The following is a 22,456-nucleotide window of genomic DNA, read 5'->3' as shown; positions in this document are numbered from 1 at the left end:
ACTGTTCTATAGCTTACATTGTATGGAAGAAATAGTCAAGGAGATGAAACAAAATAACGACTTCACTGGTTTATAAATCGTTAGTTCATGTTTAAAATACAGTAGTTTATGTTTGTTCGTGTCCATACAATTAGTCGTTTTTACTGAAACACTCACGGAAATAGGAAATTAATACACACTGGGGGAATTTTGGTGCCCTATCCACTTGGTGCCCTGTGCGGCCCGCACCACCCGCACATTGGTAGCTACGCCACTGCTTCTTCCCTACTGCTATTAGAGCGCGGAATGGGTTGCCTGAATCAGACAGGAAAACCAACGACTTAGTAGTGTTAAGTCATTGATTAACATGCATGACTAGATTGACACATGGAATGTATACGACTTAGTTATTTTCCCTTAGGAAGTGGTATGCTAATTAGATTAGATTTTAAAAAAATGTTTCTTGTAAAAGACACAATGAAATGTAACCTGTTTATGGATTGGTTGCCTTCTTATATTTGGCTTGGTTAAGCCTTACTGTTGAGATAAATTGATGACATGTAACAATGCTACGTATATAAGAAATCTGAGAAGAATTGAGAGACTAATTGAAGATAATAATGATGTAAAAAAAAATAAGATAATATTGCTTGGGATAGTGAAGTCTACGCAAAATAAGATATCTACTGTAAAAATCCTTGGCCCTGATGTCTTACTCACTGACTGATAACTACTCATTCTCCCACTTGTCCTGGACCGTAAAATACGAACATTTAACATTGTATTACTAACTTAAGCCTAGAACAACTAAGCGATTTCCGAGATAGAAATCACAACCAAAAACGATTTAATTCGCTATTTCGACCCAATATGTTTTTGAAAGCCGACATTTAAATGTCTTAAGTATAAGATTATAATTCCTTCCGCTTTAAGCAACTTATTAACACCTTTTTGCTGCACTATATTTCGTTCCCGTTTTTTTTTAAATTTATGTTTATTTCTACACAGATCTAGATTTAGATCTAATCTCGAATTCTCCTCTAGATCTAGATAATTGTCAGATTGAATATGAAGGATTATCTTTAGATCCGTGTGATTATCACAGATTATCAAATGTGTTTTCACAAAGAATACGAAACATCTATATAAAAGCGTGTGTGTGTGTGTGAAATAAATTACAACAGTTAGAAATGTAAACGAGAATGTGTAAATCTAGATCTACATGTAGGCCTCAATTCTAACTCAGAAATTAAAAGTCCTAAAAATTGTTACAGTGAATATAATTCGAGTCCGAAGGTTGAGGAGTGAACAATTGGCTACGCAGTCCTAGCTGTGATCTACATATTTTGCCACATTCAGCGCAGACATGGCCGTTGTCTGCCGGTAGTCGGTATGTGCTCGCTTTACGCTGTCTCACATCTCTACTCGGCTGTAGATTTCCTTTTGGTCTTAAAGGTGTATCCCAACGGGGTTTGTAATAAATCTAGCGGCAGGCGACGTGGTTGCTGTCGGATAGGTCTTGTGTTTCCTGTGTCTATTCGATGCTGGATCAGATTTGTTCGCCCGAAGTCCATGTCATCAGATGGCAATATGTCAGAAAACTCTCTGAAGAATTGTCCTGCGTTGGTGTACTGTTCTTTTGACAAGATCATTTTGACTTCTGTCAGAAGTTTAGTAACCTGTGGTTCACTGGGCTTGAATATTCCGTCGGGGTTTTTTCAGCTGCTACAGTTTCTTATCATCTCCAGACCATGGCAACCAGCGATGGTGCTACCTACGCTTCTCCACTGTTCCGAGGTTCATAATTCTTACGGGTACCTTTTGGTCTTTCCCAATCGTGACTAGTGTCAGTGTGTAACGATAGACAGTAGAGTCCCTTGTTCAACAGCCCTTGACCTGTGTGATTGGCCTGAATCATGTGAGTCAGTAGGCCGCACACACATTAACCCTTTCAGTCCGCCACTAGGGTTATAACAATATGTATTAAACTATTATTTTTGAAGTTCTTTATATACTATGTTTTAACAACAACAAAAAAATAGTTTATTAGTATCCACACCATTGATTAAGTAGTAATTCCTATATTACACTTCGAAACATGTAAAACAAACATGCAAATATTCATAAAATCATATTTGGAACATAAAAGGTGTAAGCACTGATCAGTTATTTCAATGTTTTAAAAGTAAAATGTACTAAGCTTTAGGTAAGCTATTTAAATATGATATTATATTTACGCTGGCTATTTAACGACAATGTACATGTACATGATGACCCGTGCCAATGGCGAATCCACGAAGGGGATGGGGGGAGGAAGCGGAAACCCGTGTTTTAAACCAGGATAGCCAAATTAAGCAACGCTTTCATGTGATATCTCATTGTTAAACATGTCTTTTTTTATACTTTGACATCGGTTTGTTATAATTAGAATTCTGAACAAAAAAAAGTTTCAGTTATTTTTGTTTCATGTCTGTTTACGTTCAACGCCCAATGAGTCTCCTGTATTTTGTTTAAAACGGCATTAGAGAAAGGAAATTGAATTAGTATATTGGATAAATGTGATGAGATTTGAACGAAAATTATTATTATTATTATTATTATTGAGAATGTTTTATTAACTACCAGCTGCAACATCAATTTGTTCAACTTTTAAACACAGTATAGGGCCTACTCTAGTTTGAAAATTGCAAGATATTCCAGAACTAAATCAGTTAAGATTCAAATATGAGCCCACCTTTCTCATGCCCTGCCCTGCCATGGTCTTTAACACTCAATTATACCTATTTTTGGGCCGTTATATGGCTGGCTACCCACCTAACAGAAGGAAAACTCTGAATTCAAACATCTGTTGCCTTGCAGCTATACCCAGTCATGGGAAAGGCTTCGGGAGTCAACCGCTGGCGACCGTGAGGCAGTTTGCAGCACCTAGTGATACACCCTGGCAGAACCTGCGACCCCAATCTGTATCGGCACTGCCGTTCCTATGGATACATCAGCTGCGTGGAGAGGGGGGAACTGCTGGGCGACATAGTTCCAGCCACAGCTAATGCCCAGGCCTTCACCTCATCGCCATGAGATGATCCGTAGTCGCTTTGCAATTGAAGGAGGCCGTAATAACAATATGTCTGATACTCATGCTTTGATACGCTGAATTAATTAATAGACTTAATTTTTTTGTGTGACTATTTCCTTTTTGTATCCTCCAATGGACTAATTTTGACTTCCGGGTCGTATGTCGCAATGGGCTGCTTGCTTCTTCAACAGATATTGGTCCTAGCCGACCTTCACACCATGCGGTGATATTGAAACTTGAAATACTGCAGAAGATGATAAAATATTGTCAAAGTCTTTCACTAACACTAATTTCAACATTTATGGATACATTTCCTGTCTCGCAAACGTAGGCAGCCGTTGGGACGATGATTGCTTTGAGGAGTGGGAGGGGGGGGGTCTTGGTATCCAGGCCCATTTCTTTGTCTGCTCAGATAGGCCGCTGTTTTTTTGGAAGACCGCTCCTGTTTCCTTTATTCGACATGCGATATCGTGATATACATCTCCATCGCTGGTGATAACGCTGCTTAACTATGTGAACGGTTATGTCAGTTCAAGCTTTGTATACCCAATGCTGGTGGTGGTAGTTGTGGACCTGTTAGACAATACACATCACTTTGGTTTTCAACTAGATGTATCTGTAGGCCGGTTTTGAGTGTGTCTCTGTCATGGCTTTCCGTCATCTCTTGTATGCATTTAATTATATTCCCGCCCGAGTGCTGCTATATCTTCCGTTAAGTCAGGATCCGTTAGTGCCGGTTAGTCAGTTTGGTTCACGCCATTGGGTTACCTGGGTTACCTACTCTAGCCTGATTCATAGTCATGTGCTGGCATCCTCTAGTGGAACGAACTATATTTTAATGTTCCCTTTCTCTACATACACCAACACAGGTCCTACTTTTTGCTCTCCCTATTTATCTGTCTGTCTGTCTGTCTGTCTGTCTGTCTGTCTATCTATCTATTTATCTATCTATCTATCTATCTATCTATCTATCTATCTATCTATCTATCTATCTATCTATCTGTCTGTCTGTCTATCTATCTATCTATCTATCTATCTATCTATCTATCTATCTATCTATCTGTCTGTCTATCTATCTATCTATCTATCTATCTATCTATCTATCTATCTATCTATCTATCTATCTATCTATCTATCTATCTATCTGTCTATCTATCTATCTATCTATCTATCTATCTATTTATCTATCTGTCTATCTATCTATCTATCTATCTATCTATCTATCTATCTATCTATCTATCTATCTATCTATCTGTCTGTCTATCTATCTATCTATCTATCTATCTATCTATCTATCTATCTATCTATCTATCTATCTATCTATCTATCTATCTATCTATCTGTCTATCTATCTATCTATCTATCTATCTATCTATTTATCTATCTGTCTATCTATCTATCTATCTATCTATCTATCTATCTATCTATCTATCTATCTATCTATCTATCTATCTATCTGTCTGTCTATCTATCTATCTATCTATCTATCTATCTATCTATCTATCTATCTATCTATCTATCTATCTATCTATCGTTCTAAGACGTGCCTTCTTTAAGATACCCGACGACAAAACTTAAACTTGTTTCTTTCAAATAGCACACACATACAAACACAAACACATACACATGCACGTACACTATCTGGGCTGCAGCATCATTAATTTCTGCGTCTTCATTTTAATTGATGGGATTCCTTTCACCGCCTAAACTACAAGTAAAGACCTAGCTCTTGGATACAACTGTCTGACGACAATGGGCTGATGTATTGGTGGTATAAACATTATCTGCAGTTTGGCTGGATGCATGCATGTTATCTGCCTGGCAGACTGACAAGGATTTAAGTTATGTACTTCGCGGTTCTCAAACTGTGGGACTCAACACCTAAGTAAAAAAATATATATTTGTATTGGGATTATAATTGAGTAACCTCTTTTGTAAAATGTTTTTACAAGTTCCCTCAGATTCTGAATATAATTACATCCTAGCCCAAACCTTACCGCAGTACTGTGGGGGAGTTGTAGCGGGAAGGTTTCAAACTCGGGACCATCGAGACCACAGAACGACAGTCCATAGCGCATACCACACATCCAGACTGCCACCTGTATCAAGCAAGCTTAAACATTATTATCTATGTTTATATTTAAAAAAAATATTAGACTAAGTGACGTTATTTGCTTATTCACTTTAGGACGTTTCATATTGTTATGGAGAAACCGTTTTAAAACGTTCTTTTAACAGAAGATATTTCAACACGACTTGCCAAAAAGATTTTAGAGTTTAATCTTCATTTGGAGTCTTTTCGTGAACAAAAAGCAGCAACGATCAAGCCCAAATTCAATCGTAAAATCAACATAGTCTACTGGCTCAAATGTCTCTCTCACTTTAGTATCAAACGTTCCTTCCATGTCTTAATTAATAAAACTTAAATTTGACCTGCGATCTTGTTACTGGGAGATATCACCCTGTACGGCAGTGCTGAACAACTGAAGAAAACAGCACACTTTTTTTCCTTGGCACAGTCTGCAAAAGAGCTGACAGCTCAGCAGCAATAAAGCTGGCTAGAAGAAGAAGAAGAAGAATCCTATCTTATCTATTAGAAGATAATTACGCACTACGCTTTTCATGTATCATACTATTCACGCATGCTAATCAATGATTTAAGCTTGGCTGATTCAGGCAACCCATTCCATTCTCTAATGACAGTAGGAAGGAAGGAGCACTTGTACGAATTTGTCCTAGCGTAAGCAATAAGAAACATGCCTCTTTCTTTGTGTCTTTCGTTTATTATGTTTTGTTTTTCTTTTTGTACATTATTATGAGTTAGACGCCAGGATAATGCATTTTTGAATCTAAAAATTGTTGAAAATGTTTATTCCAGTGGTTTTCAATGTTCTTCCGGACCCACTAGCTGGCTAAGGGTGTGGGTAAGTAATTTTTTTCAAGAAGATAGGGGAGCATTAAAGGTAAAAATTTGAGAACCAGTGCTTTAACTGAAGTCATTGGGACCCGCTGTTAAGATTTTAAGGAGAATATAAAAGAGAAAAAAAACAAACGCTGTCTTGGTGTACGGATGCAAGGGTTTTACGTTGAAAGTACAAATCTGTGACTGTGTTCGCCTCCGTAACGCTTGTGGGTTTGTGTTTTAAAAAAAAAATAATCGCTTACCTCCCTTTCTCTTGTATATATATACCTCTCCTAAAACACTAATTTCTTTTCTGGTGAAGACACGGGGACAAAGGGCGTCGAGGGAGAGAGGGAGAGGGATGGAAGGGGGGAGAACGCTTTGAGGAGGGGGGAGAATGAAAGAGAATGAAAGACAGATATTTATCAGCGTGTATGCACCAAGGTATCCGGGGAATTAAAGTCAGGCCAAGTGAAGCGGAGGAAGCATTAATAGCGCCGGTACAACATGTTCTCTCGCTCTACCAACACGGCGACCTTTTATCTTCTTTGCTTAAAATATGAGCTGGACTTTTTTTAAATATATATTTGTTTCGTGTGTATCCTGTAATAAAGTTTTATTTTATTCTCTCTAATTAATCCCTCGGGAGTGTACACTTTATCCGATATGACTCCTTCAATGAGTAATATCGTGTCTCTATTTACAGCTAGCCCATTCACGTGATCTTCACGCTCGATTATTTCTTACTAGTCGACCCGCGGCGTAGCATACGCCGCTATTTTGTAGGGCCGATCTTAGGCCACAGCAACCTATGCAACCGCAGTGAGCCCCGCGCTTTCATAGGACCCACGCTAATTCTAGGTGTAAATTATTAAATTGAACCATTTTAATAACTTATAGCCTATAACAGATTTCCCGCGGCCTCTTGATTTACCAGGAGCTCCTGGAAATCCCCTGAAATCGCAAAATATACGATAAAAGTTCTGGCAATCTCCGGAAATTATTAAAATCTTTTAAAAATTCATAAAAATCTCCTGAAATGTATAGACAAAATTGTCATTTTGGGGTGTCATTCAATATGGAAAATGCCAATCCTACGCGCGATAAGTAAAAACGGCAAACTCTTAATTTTCACTTATTATCTGTATCCCTACCCAAACTTGGCCCCGCGAAAAAGTCTGTGTTTAGTCTACTAATACTAATAAACAAATGTAAAACAAACTCAAACAGATTAAATGTAAACTAAAAGATAAGGCTCTCATGCCCCTAAGTCCATTGTTTTAAATTATGGTCCAGGAAGAATTACCTAGGTTTAGTGTATTTCTCTACACATTTATCAACCACTACACCAGTGGCGTAGCTAGGGATCTGGAGGCGGGGGGGGGGGGGCTTGACCTCTTTAGGGGGCCTCTGCATTTTTACATTCAACAGCGAACTGATCACTCCATATGTCTCTCAGAGAGCCCTGCGCTCAATGGACTCATCGCTTCTTGTGGTGCCACGTTTCTCCCTCACAAGCTACGGTCTGCGGGCTTATTTCTGTGCACAGACCAAAGGTTTGAAAACTCACTCCCCATTGATCTCAGACAGACAACACGCTACACTACTTTCAAGAAGAATATTAAGACCTACCTGTTTAAAACTTTTTTAGATTAGTTTGTCATTTTAGCTGTCGTGTTTGTGTTTGTAATGTTATTACAGCGCCTTGAGCCTACATTTTGTTTGTTTACAGCGCTTTATAAATACGATTATTATTATTAACATCCTGACATGTGCTAATGGAGTAATATTTAATATTTCGGACACTCATTTGGGGGACCCTTAAAGTGGTGGTCCGGGAGGATTTTAAAATTCGTATCCCCCACCCAGCTACGCCACTGCTTTGCACGCTGCAGCATTAATTCCTTAGGCCTTGGTCTGCTAATTGCCATCTCCTGATGGGCCTGTAGATGAAAACTGATACCAACTACCCACATTTTCTCTCCTTCCTTTCTTGTGGACAGAGGACGACTTGGTCCTTACATTTTCTAGCTACGTGCTGCCACAAGCAGCCATTTTGAAGTGGCATGTAACAATTATTAGATCTGTCACCAAGGGGATTTAACTTTCGGCAGAGGCTCTGATGTCAGGGCGTCTTTTTTTTTCTCTTTTCGGTAGGTCAGGATAACCCGGCTTCCACTTCTAACACAAAAGTTAGGGGTTACCAGGAGCCCATCCATATCTTTCCTTTTTTTTTTTTTTACTGACCCAAGCGTCTTAAAATAGAATTACCTGAAGGCATAAAATGTCCCACTAAAGAAATGCAAAGAGAAAAATAAATTTACGCAAAGGAGATACAAAATTTAAAAAAAAATAAGCATTTATACACATTTTTGGTTTGGCTGAGAGGTAGAGCGCTTGGCTTCCAAACCGAAGGGTCTTGAGTGAATCCAAGTGAAGACTGGCATTTTTTTTACAAAACCTGATCCCTAATTTACCTGATTTCATTAGAGATGGTAATCAGTTTTTCTAATATGTTTCAAAAAAACATCTCCAAAGAAATTTACCCAAATATTAAAAGTTTACATTATCTCTTGGATTGTGTTAACAATGCCTGTAGGTACAGATCCGCTGAGAGAAGCTTTTCAAAGTTAAAACTACTAAGTAATAGTTTTGAAATAGCGGCTATCTGTACAGTGATTCATGAAGAATTGGCAGTTTTATCTATTAAAGTAGATATAGTCTTAGCTTGTAAGATAAATTAAAATACTCCTATTCGTAGCTCAGTAAGGTTAGAAGCCGAAATTGTATGTTTATTTCCTTTTTTAAAAAATTCAGTTTCCCTTTAACTGCATTTTCATAAGTAAAATTATAACAGTTGCAAGTGTTTATTATTTTGAATAAACATCTGTTTCACAAAAGGGCCTCGCAAAATGTAACTCACCCATACCAAAGTTAGGTCTTGCGCCGCCACTGCCGACAAGCGACTGCTTTGATTAAAGTAATGCCTGAATGCGTTATACTTTCCAACTATTATACAGGCACAGTTATAACTAATAACATGCAGTTTACTTAAATACATAAGTAGTTGATCAATGTATCCAGACATCTTGAAGTCTCAGATAAGAAATAGTGGAAATAGCGTTTTGAATGCTAAATCTCATCAGTGTAGATATATATTCAAATATTATTAACTAGTCGACCCAGGGCGTAGCATACGCTGCTATATTGCAGGGCCGGCCGTAGGGTACTGCATCGCGTCCTATGTGACCGCAATGGTCCCCGCACTTTCATAGGACCCGCGCTAATTCTAGGTGTAAATTATTTAATTAAACCATTTTATACCTTATAATAGATTTCCCGTGGCCTCCTGATTTATCAGGAGCTCCTGGAAATCTCCTGAAATTGCAAAATATACGAAAAATTCCTAGAAATCTCCTGAAATAATTAAAATCTTTTGAAAACTTATAAAAATCTCCTGAAAATAAAAGAGTGATCTTTCCATGACTTCTTGGTCGTAATGGTTTTGCCCGGCCCTGCTATCCAGTGACGGGTGAATACTTCTTGTTCTCCCTCCCCCCCCCCCCCCCGGTTTTTATTTTTCGCCGCTAAAGTAACGTGGGGTAACTATATTCCGACTTATATAAATAAAAGAGTGATCTTTCCTTTACTTTCTAGTATCCAAACTGTTGAGTCATGAAGAGAATTATATATAGAGATTTATTTTACATAGCGCTGTGAACAAACGTAATGTAGGTTCAAGGCTCTATGATAACATGTATAAATAAACACGACAGTTGAAAAGACAAGCTAATTAAAAGATATTCAATTGATAGTGGTGAATTGTGGTGTAAACAAATAGAGGAACTCCTCAGTACTATAAAGAGACAAAAGCTGAGCTGGTTTGGTCACATTGTTAGACTCTACTCACTATAAAAATCATCAGTCTAGATACAAAAGTAATGAAATGACAAAGTAAGCTAGATAAACTACACAAAACAACATAAAACACCTATCACTTGACTTTCTGCTAAAATATTCAAACAAAATTATTTTTTGGCGTTATCGTAGTATACAGAGTTTCATTTAAGACAGAAAAATAAAAAGAAGTTTTTAAAAATTTTGCTCTCTCTTGGACTTTGAACCCTGAACTTTTGCTTCTAAAAGCTTTCATTCTACGTATGTACCTCATGACCAATAAAGTATATATATTTGCCATGCAATATAGGTACACCCTCGTCGAAGTTTACTACAGAACCATATGCATGTACGAATTCTATCTGCACTATTTTACAAATATTTCTTTAAAATGTTGGAATTTATATCACTAAAAAAATCATACATGATTTAAAACAGTATTAGTTTAAAAAAAAAAGGATAATGTTTTATCGGTTGACCTTTAAACTTGAAAGTCTTGTATTACGTATATAAATTAAAAATAGATCACATCTTTTTTTTTTTCAACATTTATCTGCCCCTGACGAATGATCCTTCCGTACATTACTTTCGTAGTACAGTGACATTGAGAACTCTATAGACTTTTTATTAACAAATTATGCACTTTTTTATCATTAAAAATTCGTTTCTATAGTAATCATAAAAATTGCATTACATATACAAAATTATTGTACAATTCTTTATTATAAAAATGTTACATCACTATTTTTTTTTATTATAACATAATTAAAATATTTTTGAACATTGTAAATTGCAATTAAAAACCAATATTATGTTTTATATCTTATTGATAAAAATTAGAAAAAAAAAATATAGTCCCATACATCACATAAACGTAATGTATTTATATTGATTTCTAGATCTACCCTTTACTTTCCCAAATCAAAGTCAGGCGCCCTAAATATCCTTAAATTCAAAATCCCAGTCTTCACCGAGATTCGAACCCAGGACCCCAGGTTCGGAATAACTCCTCAGCCACCGCGCCCTCTAGACTCATGTTTAGACCTGTGTTTTTTTTGTTTCTTTCCTATGATGCCAATTGTACGCTGTATAACCAAGAAAATGTATACTTGTAACTCAGAAGACCGCTGCCCCAGAACCCCCAGCTGTCCAAGGAAAGCGCGAACATATTTTTGGTTTTCCTCTGTGAGTGTTACAAATGAAAGCTTGCCAAACAATAATCTTAATCTCAATGTAAGTCCCCCCTACCTGAACCTTGTGGTAATGTAGGCAACAATTTGTAACCTAAGTGTAAACCTTCTGCAGGTAAATGAAAGTTCATTAAGGTTGTCTAGGTAATAAAATGTCAACAATTTTAATGACTTACGAAAATCTCGTTCTTTCATTTCATTGGTGTATGTGCGCGCGTGTGTGCGTTGTTTCAATCTCTGGACGTGATAATACTACAGTTAAATTGGTGGCCAATTAAACTGAACTCATAATTTAACTGTGAGGGATTCTCATAATGGGGACAATGCTATTAATAGCAAAGCTTGTTGGTGCAACCGGTGTGGAGACTACGGACGTATTGAAAGGTAAAGTTTCGTACTTTATTAAGTTATAGAATAACTGTTGACACTTTTCAGAGATGTAGAATCACATTTCAAAGCTGCTTCGCTTAGCAAGTAATGTATTTTAGCTTTTGAAACATAATTGTTCTATTATTTAGTTCGACAGTGATCTTTCAATATGGCGACCTTACGTTTTAGTATATTCTCTATTTCAAAATGTCTCCATATTTACCTCTTTTCATTTTTTTTTTATTTACATTTTACTTTAAGTTCCATTGAGGCGCGGTGACTAAGCGGTAAAGCGCTTGGCCTCCGAAACGGGGGTTTGGGGTTCGAATCCTGGCGAAGACTGGGATTTTTAATTTAGGGATCCTTCGGCTCCTCTGAATCCACCCAGCTTTAATGGGTACCTGACATTAGTTTGGGAAAAGTAAAGGCGGTTGGTTTTTGTGCTGGCCACATGACACCCTCGTTAACCGTAGGGTACAGAAACAGATGACCTTTACATCATCTGCCCTAAAGACCATAAGGTCTGAAAGGGGAACTTTACTTTTTTTTTTAAGTTCCATTATACTGCCACCGCATTTCTTTATATCGCTCTGTCTTTGTGAATATAATGGGTTAAAGATCGTGAACTAGATCTTGACTATGACAGTGTAAAATAAGAGCGGGTTAATGTGGTGATTATTAAATCCCAGACTTTCTTTTTGAAGCCATTATAAGCAATATTTACGTAGTCAGAAAACAGGGAAAGAGAGATTTCAATATTTATTTGTATTATTAAATAAATTCTAGTTGGCATGATAGTTTCAACTTCTCGTTAACTTGTAATCACAGTCATCTTTTAATTTCCACTCCTTGCACACTGCTAACCGGTAGTGTCGTAAATTTGTTTATTTTGATTGTCGCCCCTAATGTTTGTTTACATTTGTTAGACCGTGTACTGACTGTATTTCGTGTCTTCATCTTTACTGTGTGTGTAGAATTTTTGTTTGTCATTTAGTATAATAAAGCTTTAGATGTAGCATGTTTTTTGTTATGTTAAAGTACGACAAGTAGATTGTAGAAATCGTTTATTTCAAATTAGTGGTTGTACACCTTATAACCAAGCCTATATTAACTAGCTCTGTCGGGCAGGTACAATTTTTTTAACATGTTGCTTCCTCCACACCCATTCCTGGATCAAGTTGAAACTTTACACAATTATTAGTCTGGCATAACAAAACATGAATGAATAGAAAATATTAGACAATTATGTAATCAATTAGTTGTAGTTAATTCATTTTGTTTTATATAGAAGAAAGGGGGAGCAAAACCTGGCTATCTGGTTATATATGGAAGTAATTAGCGGTTGTTCACCTTTAAAAAGATTTATTTTTAGAAACATATTTTTCTTTCTTTTGCTTGTTTGGGTTATTGATATTCCATTTTGGCATTCTGTAATTAAATATTTTCTGGAGGTACGGTGGCTGAGTGGTAAATCGCTTGGTTTCTGAACCGGGGGTCCCGGGTTTTGAAGACTTTGAATCCTGGTAATTCTAATGGGTACCTGACATTAATTGAGGAAAAGGCAGATGATGTAAAGGTCATCTGATTCTGTGGCCTACGGTTAACGATGGTGTCGTGTGGCCAGCACAAAAACCAACCAAGATCCCGAAATTAAGAATCCCAGTTTTCACCAGGATTCGAACCCTGAACGGTTTGGAAGTGAAGCGCTTTACCGCTCAGCCACCGCGCCTCCTTACCATTACATTAGTCAAGTATAAGTTCTTTCCCTTTTTTGATACCAAACAAAATAATTAATTATCAATAATAAATTATCTGATTGATAATTTTTTTATTCTTGATTTGTCAGGTAAAAGAAATAATTGTGCAACATTTAAGCTTGATCCGAGATGGGTAGTCAAAGAAATAACGTGTACAAACGTTATACCAGACATGCAGACAGAATGAGGTTAGGTTGACCTATATTACCTCCACATTTATCCATACTGCTTTCTCTTCTGTTTGTATAATACTGTGTTTTATACAGCGGTAAATGTTTAATTACTCGAAATAATATTAAAATTCAATTGCTGACTTTGTTGTTTTTTTTTTATCTTTGTAGAGAACTTTCTGGAATACGCAGGTTAATGAGAGACCCCATCATGAGCTACAACCACAGCACCACTTTTCTCAGTCAACTGTGGAGGAACTATCCAGCACATCTCCTTGAAGGTGAGTAGTACTAGGTATCAGAACTCGAATATCTTCAAGCTGAGCTCTTCTACTGAACAATGCATTTGATGTAAGGGAGTAAACTCAAAAGAGAGTTAAGCCAAAAACGTCAGAACATTTGAAAAGCAAACTATACAAATAGTTTAAAAAAAAACACAAACATTGTATAAAGGAAAGGACCGCTTAACTACAGCAATTTCTTTCTGCAGGATTTATCTCCCGTTATCAATATAAAAATAATAATAATTAACTACCGTAATTAGTTAACTTAATATTTGAATGAATCGCGTGTTGTCTTTGGTGATGTATGAGATTCATTGTTAATTTGGAAATTCAAAGTAAATCTTGTCAGGCTTAAAGAAGCCTTGAGCCAGACATATATAAAAACAAACAGAGTGAGTTTAATATAAGCTTTGTAAAGAATGACTACGATTCTTTGCTTTTAATTATTTTTTTTTCTTCTACGTTACAAAAGTGTTTTTGTCTTTAGTTACGGTATCACTAGTTTAACATGTTTGCATATTAAAGACGGTATGCTCACAAGTGTACCATAGACAAACAAATATAAACACTGGCCTTAAATTACTATTTTTAAAAGCTCATTTTGATAGGCTCTCTCTATTTATAGTGACAAACTAAATGATCATTAAGGATTCTGTTAATTTTGCTTAACTTTTTTTTTTTAGGCAATCGCTCTAGTTTTTGTTGGTGTCTTCCACGTGGAAAAAAAAATGTCTGATATTTCAAGGTTTCTTCTATTTCTTTGATCTTAATTTAGGTCATAATTTTATAGGAAAATGATTCAAAGTGTTTTCCCACGATCATTGTCACGCGGTGCGAATTAAACTTGACAAAAATAATGAGATAACTTATTAAGATTTAACTATAATTAGATCTACATCTACGATTCTGCACAAAAGATCATCAAGATACTTAATTAAAAAAAAAAAGCCAATATCTAGAATGAAAAAAAAAACATTAACATTTCAAGGTATGCATGGACGAACATGAGCGATTGAAAACATACAGACAACATAACGAATGGCCGCACAGTTGGATACTTCTGAGATGAGTCCATTTCATCTAAATTTGTTGTTTATTTTTCATTAGTAATTAATTTCGGAAACAGCTAGTGAAACTCTTAGTAACCAAAATGTCAAGCGAAAAGCTTTTAGAATGTAAGGGCTCAGACTTGAAATCTTTATAAGTCAACAATTCAACAACATCCGCATTATCAATAACAACATCAACAATAATATCAAAAACACTTACACCAAAAAATATCGTTAGCAGTGATATCAATAACAACAAGTGCAATGTTATCTTCAGCGACAAAAACAAAAATAGCAACAACACTATTAACAACCTGTCTAGCTGGTAATGTTCGAACCCCTGCCCGCTGCCATCCCTCACAGTCCTGGGGGAGTTATGGGTGCTAGGATGCAATGATGTTCAATGGGTGCTAGGATTTAATGATGTTCAATGGGTGTTAGGATTTAATGATGTTCAATGGGTGCTAGAATGTAATGATGTTCAATGGGTGCTAGGATGTAATGATGTTCAATGGGTGCTATGTTGTAATGATGCTCAATGGGTGCTAGAATGTAATGATGCTCAAAGGGTGCTAGAATGTAATGATGTTCAATGGGTGCTATGTTGTAATGATGTTCAATGGGTGTTAGAATGTAATGATGTTCAATGGGTGTTAGAATGTAATGATGCTCAAAGGGTGCTAGAATGTAATGATGTTCAACGGGTGCTAGGATGTAGTGATGTTCAATGCGTGCTAGGATGTAATGATGTTCAATGGGTGCTAGAATGTAATGATGTTCAATGGGTGCTAGGATGTAATGATGTTCAATGGGTGCTAGAATGTAATGTTGTTCAATGGGTGCTAGAATGTAATGTTGTTCAATGGGTGCTAGGATGTAATGATGTTCAATGGGTGCTAGGATGTAATGATGTTCAATGGGTGCTAGGATGTAATGATGCTCAATGGGTGCTAGAATGTAATGTTGTTCAATGGGTGCTAGGATGTAATGATGTTCAATGGGTGCTAGGATGTAATGATGTTCAATGGGTGCTAGAATGTAATGTTGTTCAATGGGTGCTAGGATGTAATGATGTTCAACGGGTGCTAGGATGTAATGATGTTCGAAGGGTGCTAGGATGTAATGATGTTCAAAGGGTGCTAGGATGTAATGATGTTCAACGGGTGCTAGGATGTAATGATGTTCAATGGGTGCTAGGATGTAATAATGTTCAACGGGTGCTAGGATGTTATGATGTTCAACGGGTGCTAGGATGTAATGATGTTCAACGGGTGCTAGGATGTAATGATGTTCAACGGGTGCTAGGATGTAATGATGTTCAATGGGTGCTAGGATGTAATGATGTTCAATGGGTGCTAGAATGTAATGTTGTTCAATGGGTGCTAGGATGTAATGATGTTCAATGGGTGCTAGGATGTAATCATGTTCAACGGGTGCTAGGATGTAATGATGTTCGAAGTGTGCTAGGATGTAATGATGTTCAAAGGGTGCTAGGATGTAATGATGTTCAACGGGTGCTAGGATGTAATGATGTTCAATGGGTGCTAGGATGTAATGATGTTCAACGGGTGCTAGGATGTAATGATGTTCAACGGGTGCTAGGATGTAATGATGTTCAACGGGTGCTAGGATGTAATGATGTTCAACGGGTGCTAGGATGTAATGATGTTCAACGGGTGCTAGGATGTAATGATGTTCAACGGGTGCTAGGATGTAATGATGTTCAACGGGTGCTAGGATGTAATGATGTTCAATGGGTGCTAGGATGTAATGATGTTCAACGGGTGCTAGGATGTAATGATGTTCAAAGGGTGCTAGGATGTAATGATGCTCAATTCTGAAGAAACACCTAAAACACGTAAAACACGAACTACGAAAACAACAATAACATCATCAGCAATAGCAACAATGACATCAACAACAATGTTAATATGAACAGAAAAGCTTTGTTATTATATCTGTAAACAGGCCAAGACGAGCCAGGTCTGTTTATTGCTAGACTTGAAAGATGATTCAGGAAACACAAACAACCCGGATCCTTGCCACCATTTCCCCTGCTGCCATTTTCAACCAATGAGAGCGCGTATAAATACGGACTTGAAGTCGGTGCCGACATACAGAGAGGAATGTGGTGGGTACCAACGTTTATTGACTCCACTGCAGTGGCGGCCAACTTTGTTCGGCCCCTGGGAGACATATAAATTACGACATATGTATCACGCTCGCATCAGCGCCCTACAAATCTTAGAGTCTAATAGAACCGAGACACTGCGGCATCATTATAGGCCTACGCTGTGGGTAGACGTTTCAAGGGGCAGTATAGTATGCTGGGTCGGATATGGCCCGCGGACCGTAGTCTGGGGATCACTGCTCCACAGGATACCTTAATTGTTGTTGGTTTTGACTGCTATAGAGTCACACTTATTATAGGAGTCGTACACTTTATTTCCTGATATGGACATGGTGAAATTTTAGCTTTAAAAAAGTAAAGACCCTATTAAGATAACTGATAAAATTAAAAGAGCAAAATACATATATAAATAAAGCCTATATAAACAGCAATGTAAAAACAAAATAGATCGAAGTATAGAATCAAAATGTACAGAAATGGATTAGTAAATAGAAAGATGCAAGAAACAAAACAAATAGTAAACAAAACTAAAGTTCAAAGGCTAGCCGTCTTGTCGTGTTGCACGCTCTCAGTACTGTCGTCTCGATGATACCAAGTTCGAAGCCAGCCCGCTGCTATCTCATGCCCAATGTTTGGGCTAGGAACGAAACAATCTTCAATCCTGAAGAAATGCCCGAAATTAAAAACTCAGTCAATCCTTTTAGTATTCATATAAACACAAGGCCTGTATATCTATAACAATCATATATCCATAAGAGACACGTGTGTTCAGTAGTCTCATGTCTAGTGGGCGTGGTGGCTGAGTGGTAGAGCGCTTCACTTCCGAGCCGAAGGATCGTCGGTTCTAATCTCGGTAGTGATTGGGATCTTGAATTTTGAGGATGTCCATGAGTATACCTAACTCTTATGAGTGCCTGACATTAGTTGGGGAAAGTAATTCGGTTGCTCTGGTGTTGGCCACATGACAACCTCGATCGTTAACCGTCGGCCATAAAAAAACAACATGAAATGAACATCACCTGCCCTTTTACTTTTTAGTACCATATCTATAGTGTAATACAATTAGGCTTACATTATATTGGCTGTCTAAACAAGGCAGTTAACTAGAGCGTTGGTGCCCAACCCACGGCATGCGGGTCATATTCAGCCCTCGAGGCCCTTTGAAACTGTTGCCTACAGTGCAGAAAGAAGCAGCAGAGGCTCGGTCCATTGGATAGACTCTTTCAACGCAGGTCACGGAGGTCACGATTGGGCACGGCAAGAGATTGCGGTGATGTTTCTCTTTGTACTTGTGACGCGGATTTATATTCCCCCCCCCTCCCCCATTCCCGTCCCAAACGACTTGTATGTACTTCGTTGATTTATTAAAACCTTTTAGATCCGCAAGGTCTGAAAGGGGAACTTTACTATTAGACCCACGACTAAGGCTATGCTATATCCAGGGCCGGGCTTAAGCTCGTTAAAGCCCTAAGCTATTTGAGATAGGGGCCTAATCAACAGGGGTTAGAGTTAGGGTTAGGCAATTTATTCCTTTGCTTTTTTTTCATTAAAACAATTTTTGGGGGCCCTCCAAGCAAGCGTGGGCCCTATGCTATTGCTTACGATGCCTGTGGGTAAACCCAGCTCTGACAATATCTACAGTAGGGCAATAACTACAATAGACCCTAGGCAGGTCTAATTTATATAACATTTTAACATTAGGCCTATATGTCTACGGTAGGCCAGCATTATATAGATCTAACAATATAACAATTTTATTTGTATAGTAAGTAATATAATAATATGCACACTGACTACACTCGACTCGGGTCGACCTATTGGCTATTAGATTTGGATATGTACAGTAAGCTTAACAAAACGGTAATATAGTGGCGGACAATGAAGTACTACCCTGGAATGATAGATTGAGTAAAGAATTTGGCACTATTTCTAAAATGTGGTCTAGTTACTTAACAGCATGAAGTAAAACAACACAGACAAGTCCCCGGTGTCACGCGTAATTGCAATACTATTTGAAAACAAAAAGTGGGAAGATTTGTTTTGACTGTTACCTCATTAACATAAGTAGGTGGAGATATGGGCGGGGCTAGGTTGTTTACCTTGACACATTCACCTATGATTGGTTGAACATGATACAGTCTATAAGCATGTGTTTGTTTTAAGCAGCGTATACTAGACGTCATTGAGTCCCAGGTGATAGTGAGGTGGAATAACTTATAGAGAGACTTTTCCCGGCCAGCTGTGACTCCAACAATGCCAAGACTTGGTGACTTAGTATATGAACTTTGTAGACTAGGCTAACTAAGTCAGGAGTGCGGTTCTACTTACCTCCCTGCACCCCCGGCCTTCCCCACCCCAGTAAATGTAATATTTTCTCAAAATAATATTTTTAAAAATATTTATATGATCTACTTTTTTTTCTGGTTACTTTGCTAGGACAAAACTTGTACTTTCTTCCCTAGCCCTTGGTGATCATGGAATGGGTTGCCAGAATCAGCCAGGAAAAACAAGGACTTTGCGGATTTTAAGTCACTAACTTACGCGACTAGAATAATACAGGGTTACGCCTATGGCGTAATTATGTTATCTTTTGAAGTAACGTCTGTTATTTATAAGATAAGAACTTTTTTCTTCTCTAGACAGCGCTTTCTTTGCTTGCTTTATAAGTAATGGAAGTTCCTTCAGAAATAATTAGTACGTCCTGACTCTAACCTCCTGGCTGGAGATTGTAGCGGGCGGGGCTCGAACCGTGACCTCCGTGACCTCGAAGGTGCCGCTCGAACTCGGGGCCATTGAGACAAGAGTCCGAAGCGCATACCACTCGGCCAAGGGGATTGCAGCTGGCAATGTTAAAAGTAATGAGTATTTGGCATTAGTTGAGGAAAGTAAAAGCGGTTGGTCGTTGTGCTGGCCTCATGACACCCTTGTCAACCGTCATCCATTAAAAAGATTATCTTTACATCATCTGCTCTACAGATTCCTAGGTCTGAAAGAGGTACTTTACTACTATATGTTTGTAAAATGTTTTACATGCTTCGAATGTTCCTTCAGAGTTGAAGATAATTACTTCCTAGTCGATACCTCCCGCAGGACGACGGGGGATGGGAGCGGGCAGGGTTTGAACCCGGGACCATCGAGAAATCTGAACGGCAGTCCAGCGCGCAAATTTAACCGGATTAGAATATAGACTCGGGTTAACCAGACCACATCAGGACGCAATCATTACACCAATAAACGGGTAGTTTGCTTAAACGAACATTTTCTGTGTTGCTAGAATATTTCCCTGCAATACTTTTATGTCGTAAATAAACAGCTGATCAGATTAACCGAATTTAACTGTATCGGTAGCGTTATTTAAAGAATCCTGAAACAGTTATAACAGTAAGAAAAGAAACAGGTTTAAAAGCAGATCCATTTAGGAAGCAACTAACTTACAAACTTATAGTCTTTTTTATATACTCTAACAATGAAAATGCCTTTACGAATCAAAGCATAAGTCACAAGGACAGTAGATGTTCAGTTATTTCAACATTGACATCTTCATGCTTGAGTTAACCTGAAATTAAGAAAGAAGACGATAAGATGTGTGTGTGTGTGTGTGTTCGTATGAGAAATGCGATTTAATTTACTTTAACAATTAAGGAGGAGATAAAAATGAAAATTGGGAAAAAAAAAACAAAAATAGAATAAGGGAGATAATTTGGTAACCTTCTAACAATAATAACCAATTTTTTGGTTAAAGACCATGCTATTGTGTCTGAGCAGGTTTTATGAGCGTCTGTTTGTGTTGTGCGTGTGTGTGTGCAGATGGGGGGGGGGGCATTGGTGATGACCTTAAGTTCCAATCGATTGTAAAATAAAACGTGATGAAAATAGGGTGGGAGGTGGTGGTGGTAAGGAGCAAAGGTCAGCAAGAAGCCCAAGCCTTCTCTCGGACAGTTAACTACATTTTAAATGTAGAACCATGTCACATCTGTGTCTCTATCTCCTTTAGCTTTCTCTTACTACTGTCTCCTTTCTGTAGCCACCTTCAATTTGAAAAAAAAAATGAAATTGTATACAGCTTTGAAGGCGGTCATTCTGCTGACCCGTAATGAGGTCATTGTCGCCTACCGACATCCCCCCCCTTTCCCCCCCAAATACAACCCACCAGGACCCGAGACGGTCGCACGGTCCTGGAAAAATAACCGCTGGTCGCGAAGAATAGCTCTCGGGGGTGCAGGAAAGGTCAAGCCCCCCTAAAAAAAAAAAACGGGGAGCCTGGCCTTTGAGCCTTTGACAAAAACCTGTTATCAAGATTCACCAGCCGTGATCCCCAAGTCGCTAGCATCGCATAGGTGTTTAGCCCACAAGTGGGTCTCATTGTCTGAATGTAGGCTACAGTTTCATACAGAGAGTTGGCAAGGGTCCTCTTGAGTCTCCGCTTTCACTGGAGGTCTGCATTGAGGTTCTAGCTTTATATATTATAGATCTCTACCAAGGTACGGACATAGAATATTATAATAAAGACCCATTGTTAGTGTCGTGTATGAAAAGCGTTGAAGGATAAATCTTTCATGGCGGGTTGAACGTGAGAGAATGTGCCAAGACATCAAGATAACTAAAATAACAAAAGAAATATCAAGTAGTTTGAAATTAATAAATAGAAAACTTTCCTTTTTTTTTTAAAGTAAAAGGATTCTATTCAAACGTTAAGCCCATACTTTTATTGTAACAAAGGTGTGAATGTGCGTGTGTGTGTGTGTGGGGGGGGAGGTTCCTCCCATTGTACGTAATAAGAAAACATTGGAGCTTAAAGACCGTATAAACAATCGCAACCGGAGCTGGGGGTTGTTGAAGCGTGTAATGTGTCAATTAATGAATTGAAGAATGAAACGGGGGAAAAAAAAAGAGTCCCATTATATTACACTTTATTTCGGGGAAAAATACAATTGATTAGTATAAGACATGCGTATGGTGAGCCCTGCTGGAGCAAAGTAAAATCATAGGATGTTTGGGCCTCAAGGCCTTCACCGGCAACAAACAAAAAGAAAACAAAGATAAGGTCAACATTAGAACTGAAATTATAATCGCCTTTCCTTTGCAATTTTTTTTTACGATGAGATTACAATGTACAATAAGGTAAAGCATATGGATCTAGGCTATTTAACATGTGAATGCACGCGCAGGCTTCCCTGCTCTTTCCCGTGTTCATACAGTTACAAATGCATTGTGATATTACATTTTACACTTCTTTAAATACAAAATTTACGCTCAAATCAACGTTTCATGAATTAGCATAGAGCTATGCATAGTACAATTTTTTTAGCCTTTTTTTAAATCTTGTCTGAATAATTAAAATAAGAGAGAGAGAGAGAGAGAGAGAGAGAGAGAGAGAGAGAGAGACAAATAATCTCTGGATATTAATTTTTTTTTTAAAGTTTATATAAATCTAGTTTGAAAAGAAAAAAAAAGCTCGTATTATTTCCCTTTGATTATCTGCAATACACAGCTCATATGCAATCTGTTGTGTAATGTAGGATTTGTCAGTTAGTTCCTTTTATACATTTTCTTGTTTACATTTATTAAATACAGATAATACATTTAAAAAAAAACTTAAAAAAAAACAACAAAAAAAAAAACAAAAAAAAAAACAAAAAAAAAACCAACTAATTA

At 37.6% G+C, this 22,456-nt stretch overlaps 1 protein-coding gene across 3 annotated transcripts in view; it reads left to right on the top strand.

The window, feature by feature from the left end:
• The window catches only part of LOC106061659 (uncharacterized), a 142,181-nt gene that overhangs the window by 18,179 nt on the left and 101,546 nt on the right, over positions 1-22,456 (top strand). For 2 of the 3 annotated variants that reach the window (XM_056025756.1, XM_013219846.2), the window contains exon 2: positions 13,509-13,618. In XM_056025756.1, coding sequence (XP_055881731.1) covers positions 13,534-13,618 — 85 coding nt within the window. In that variant the 5' untranslated portion in view covers positions 13,509-13,533. Of the gene's footprint in view, positions 1-5,930; positions 5,977-13,508; positions 13,619-22,456 lie in introns of all 3 variants that reach the window. The other variant, XM_013219847.2, reaches the window with a different exon arrangement.

The sequence above is a fragment of the Biomphalaria glabrata genome, chromosome 4 (genome assembly GCF_947242115.1).
Source record: "Biomphalaria glabrata chromosome 4, xgBioGlab47.1, whole genome shotgun sequence".
Classification (NCBI taxonomy): Eukaryota; Metazoa; Mollusca; class Gastropoda; family Planorbidae; genus Biomphalaria; species Biomphalaria glabrata.
This window is presented reverse-complemented; position numbering and strand designations above follow the sequence as displayed.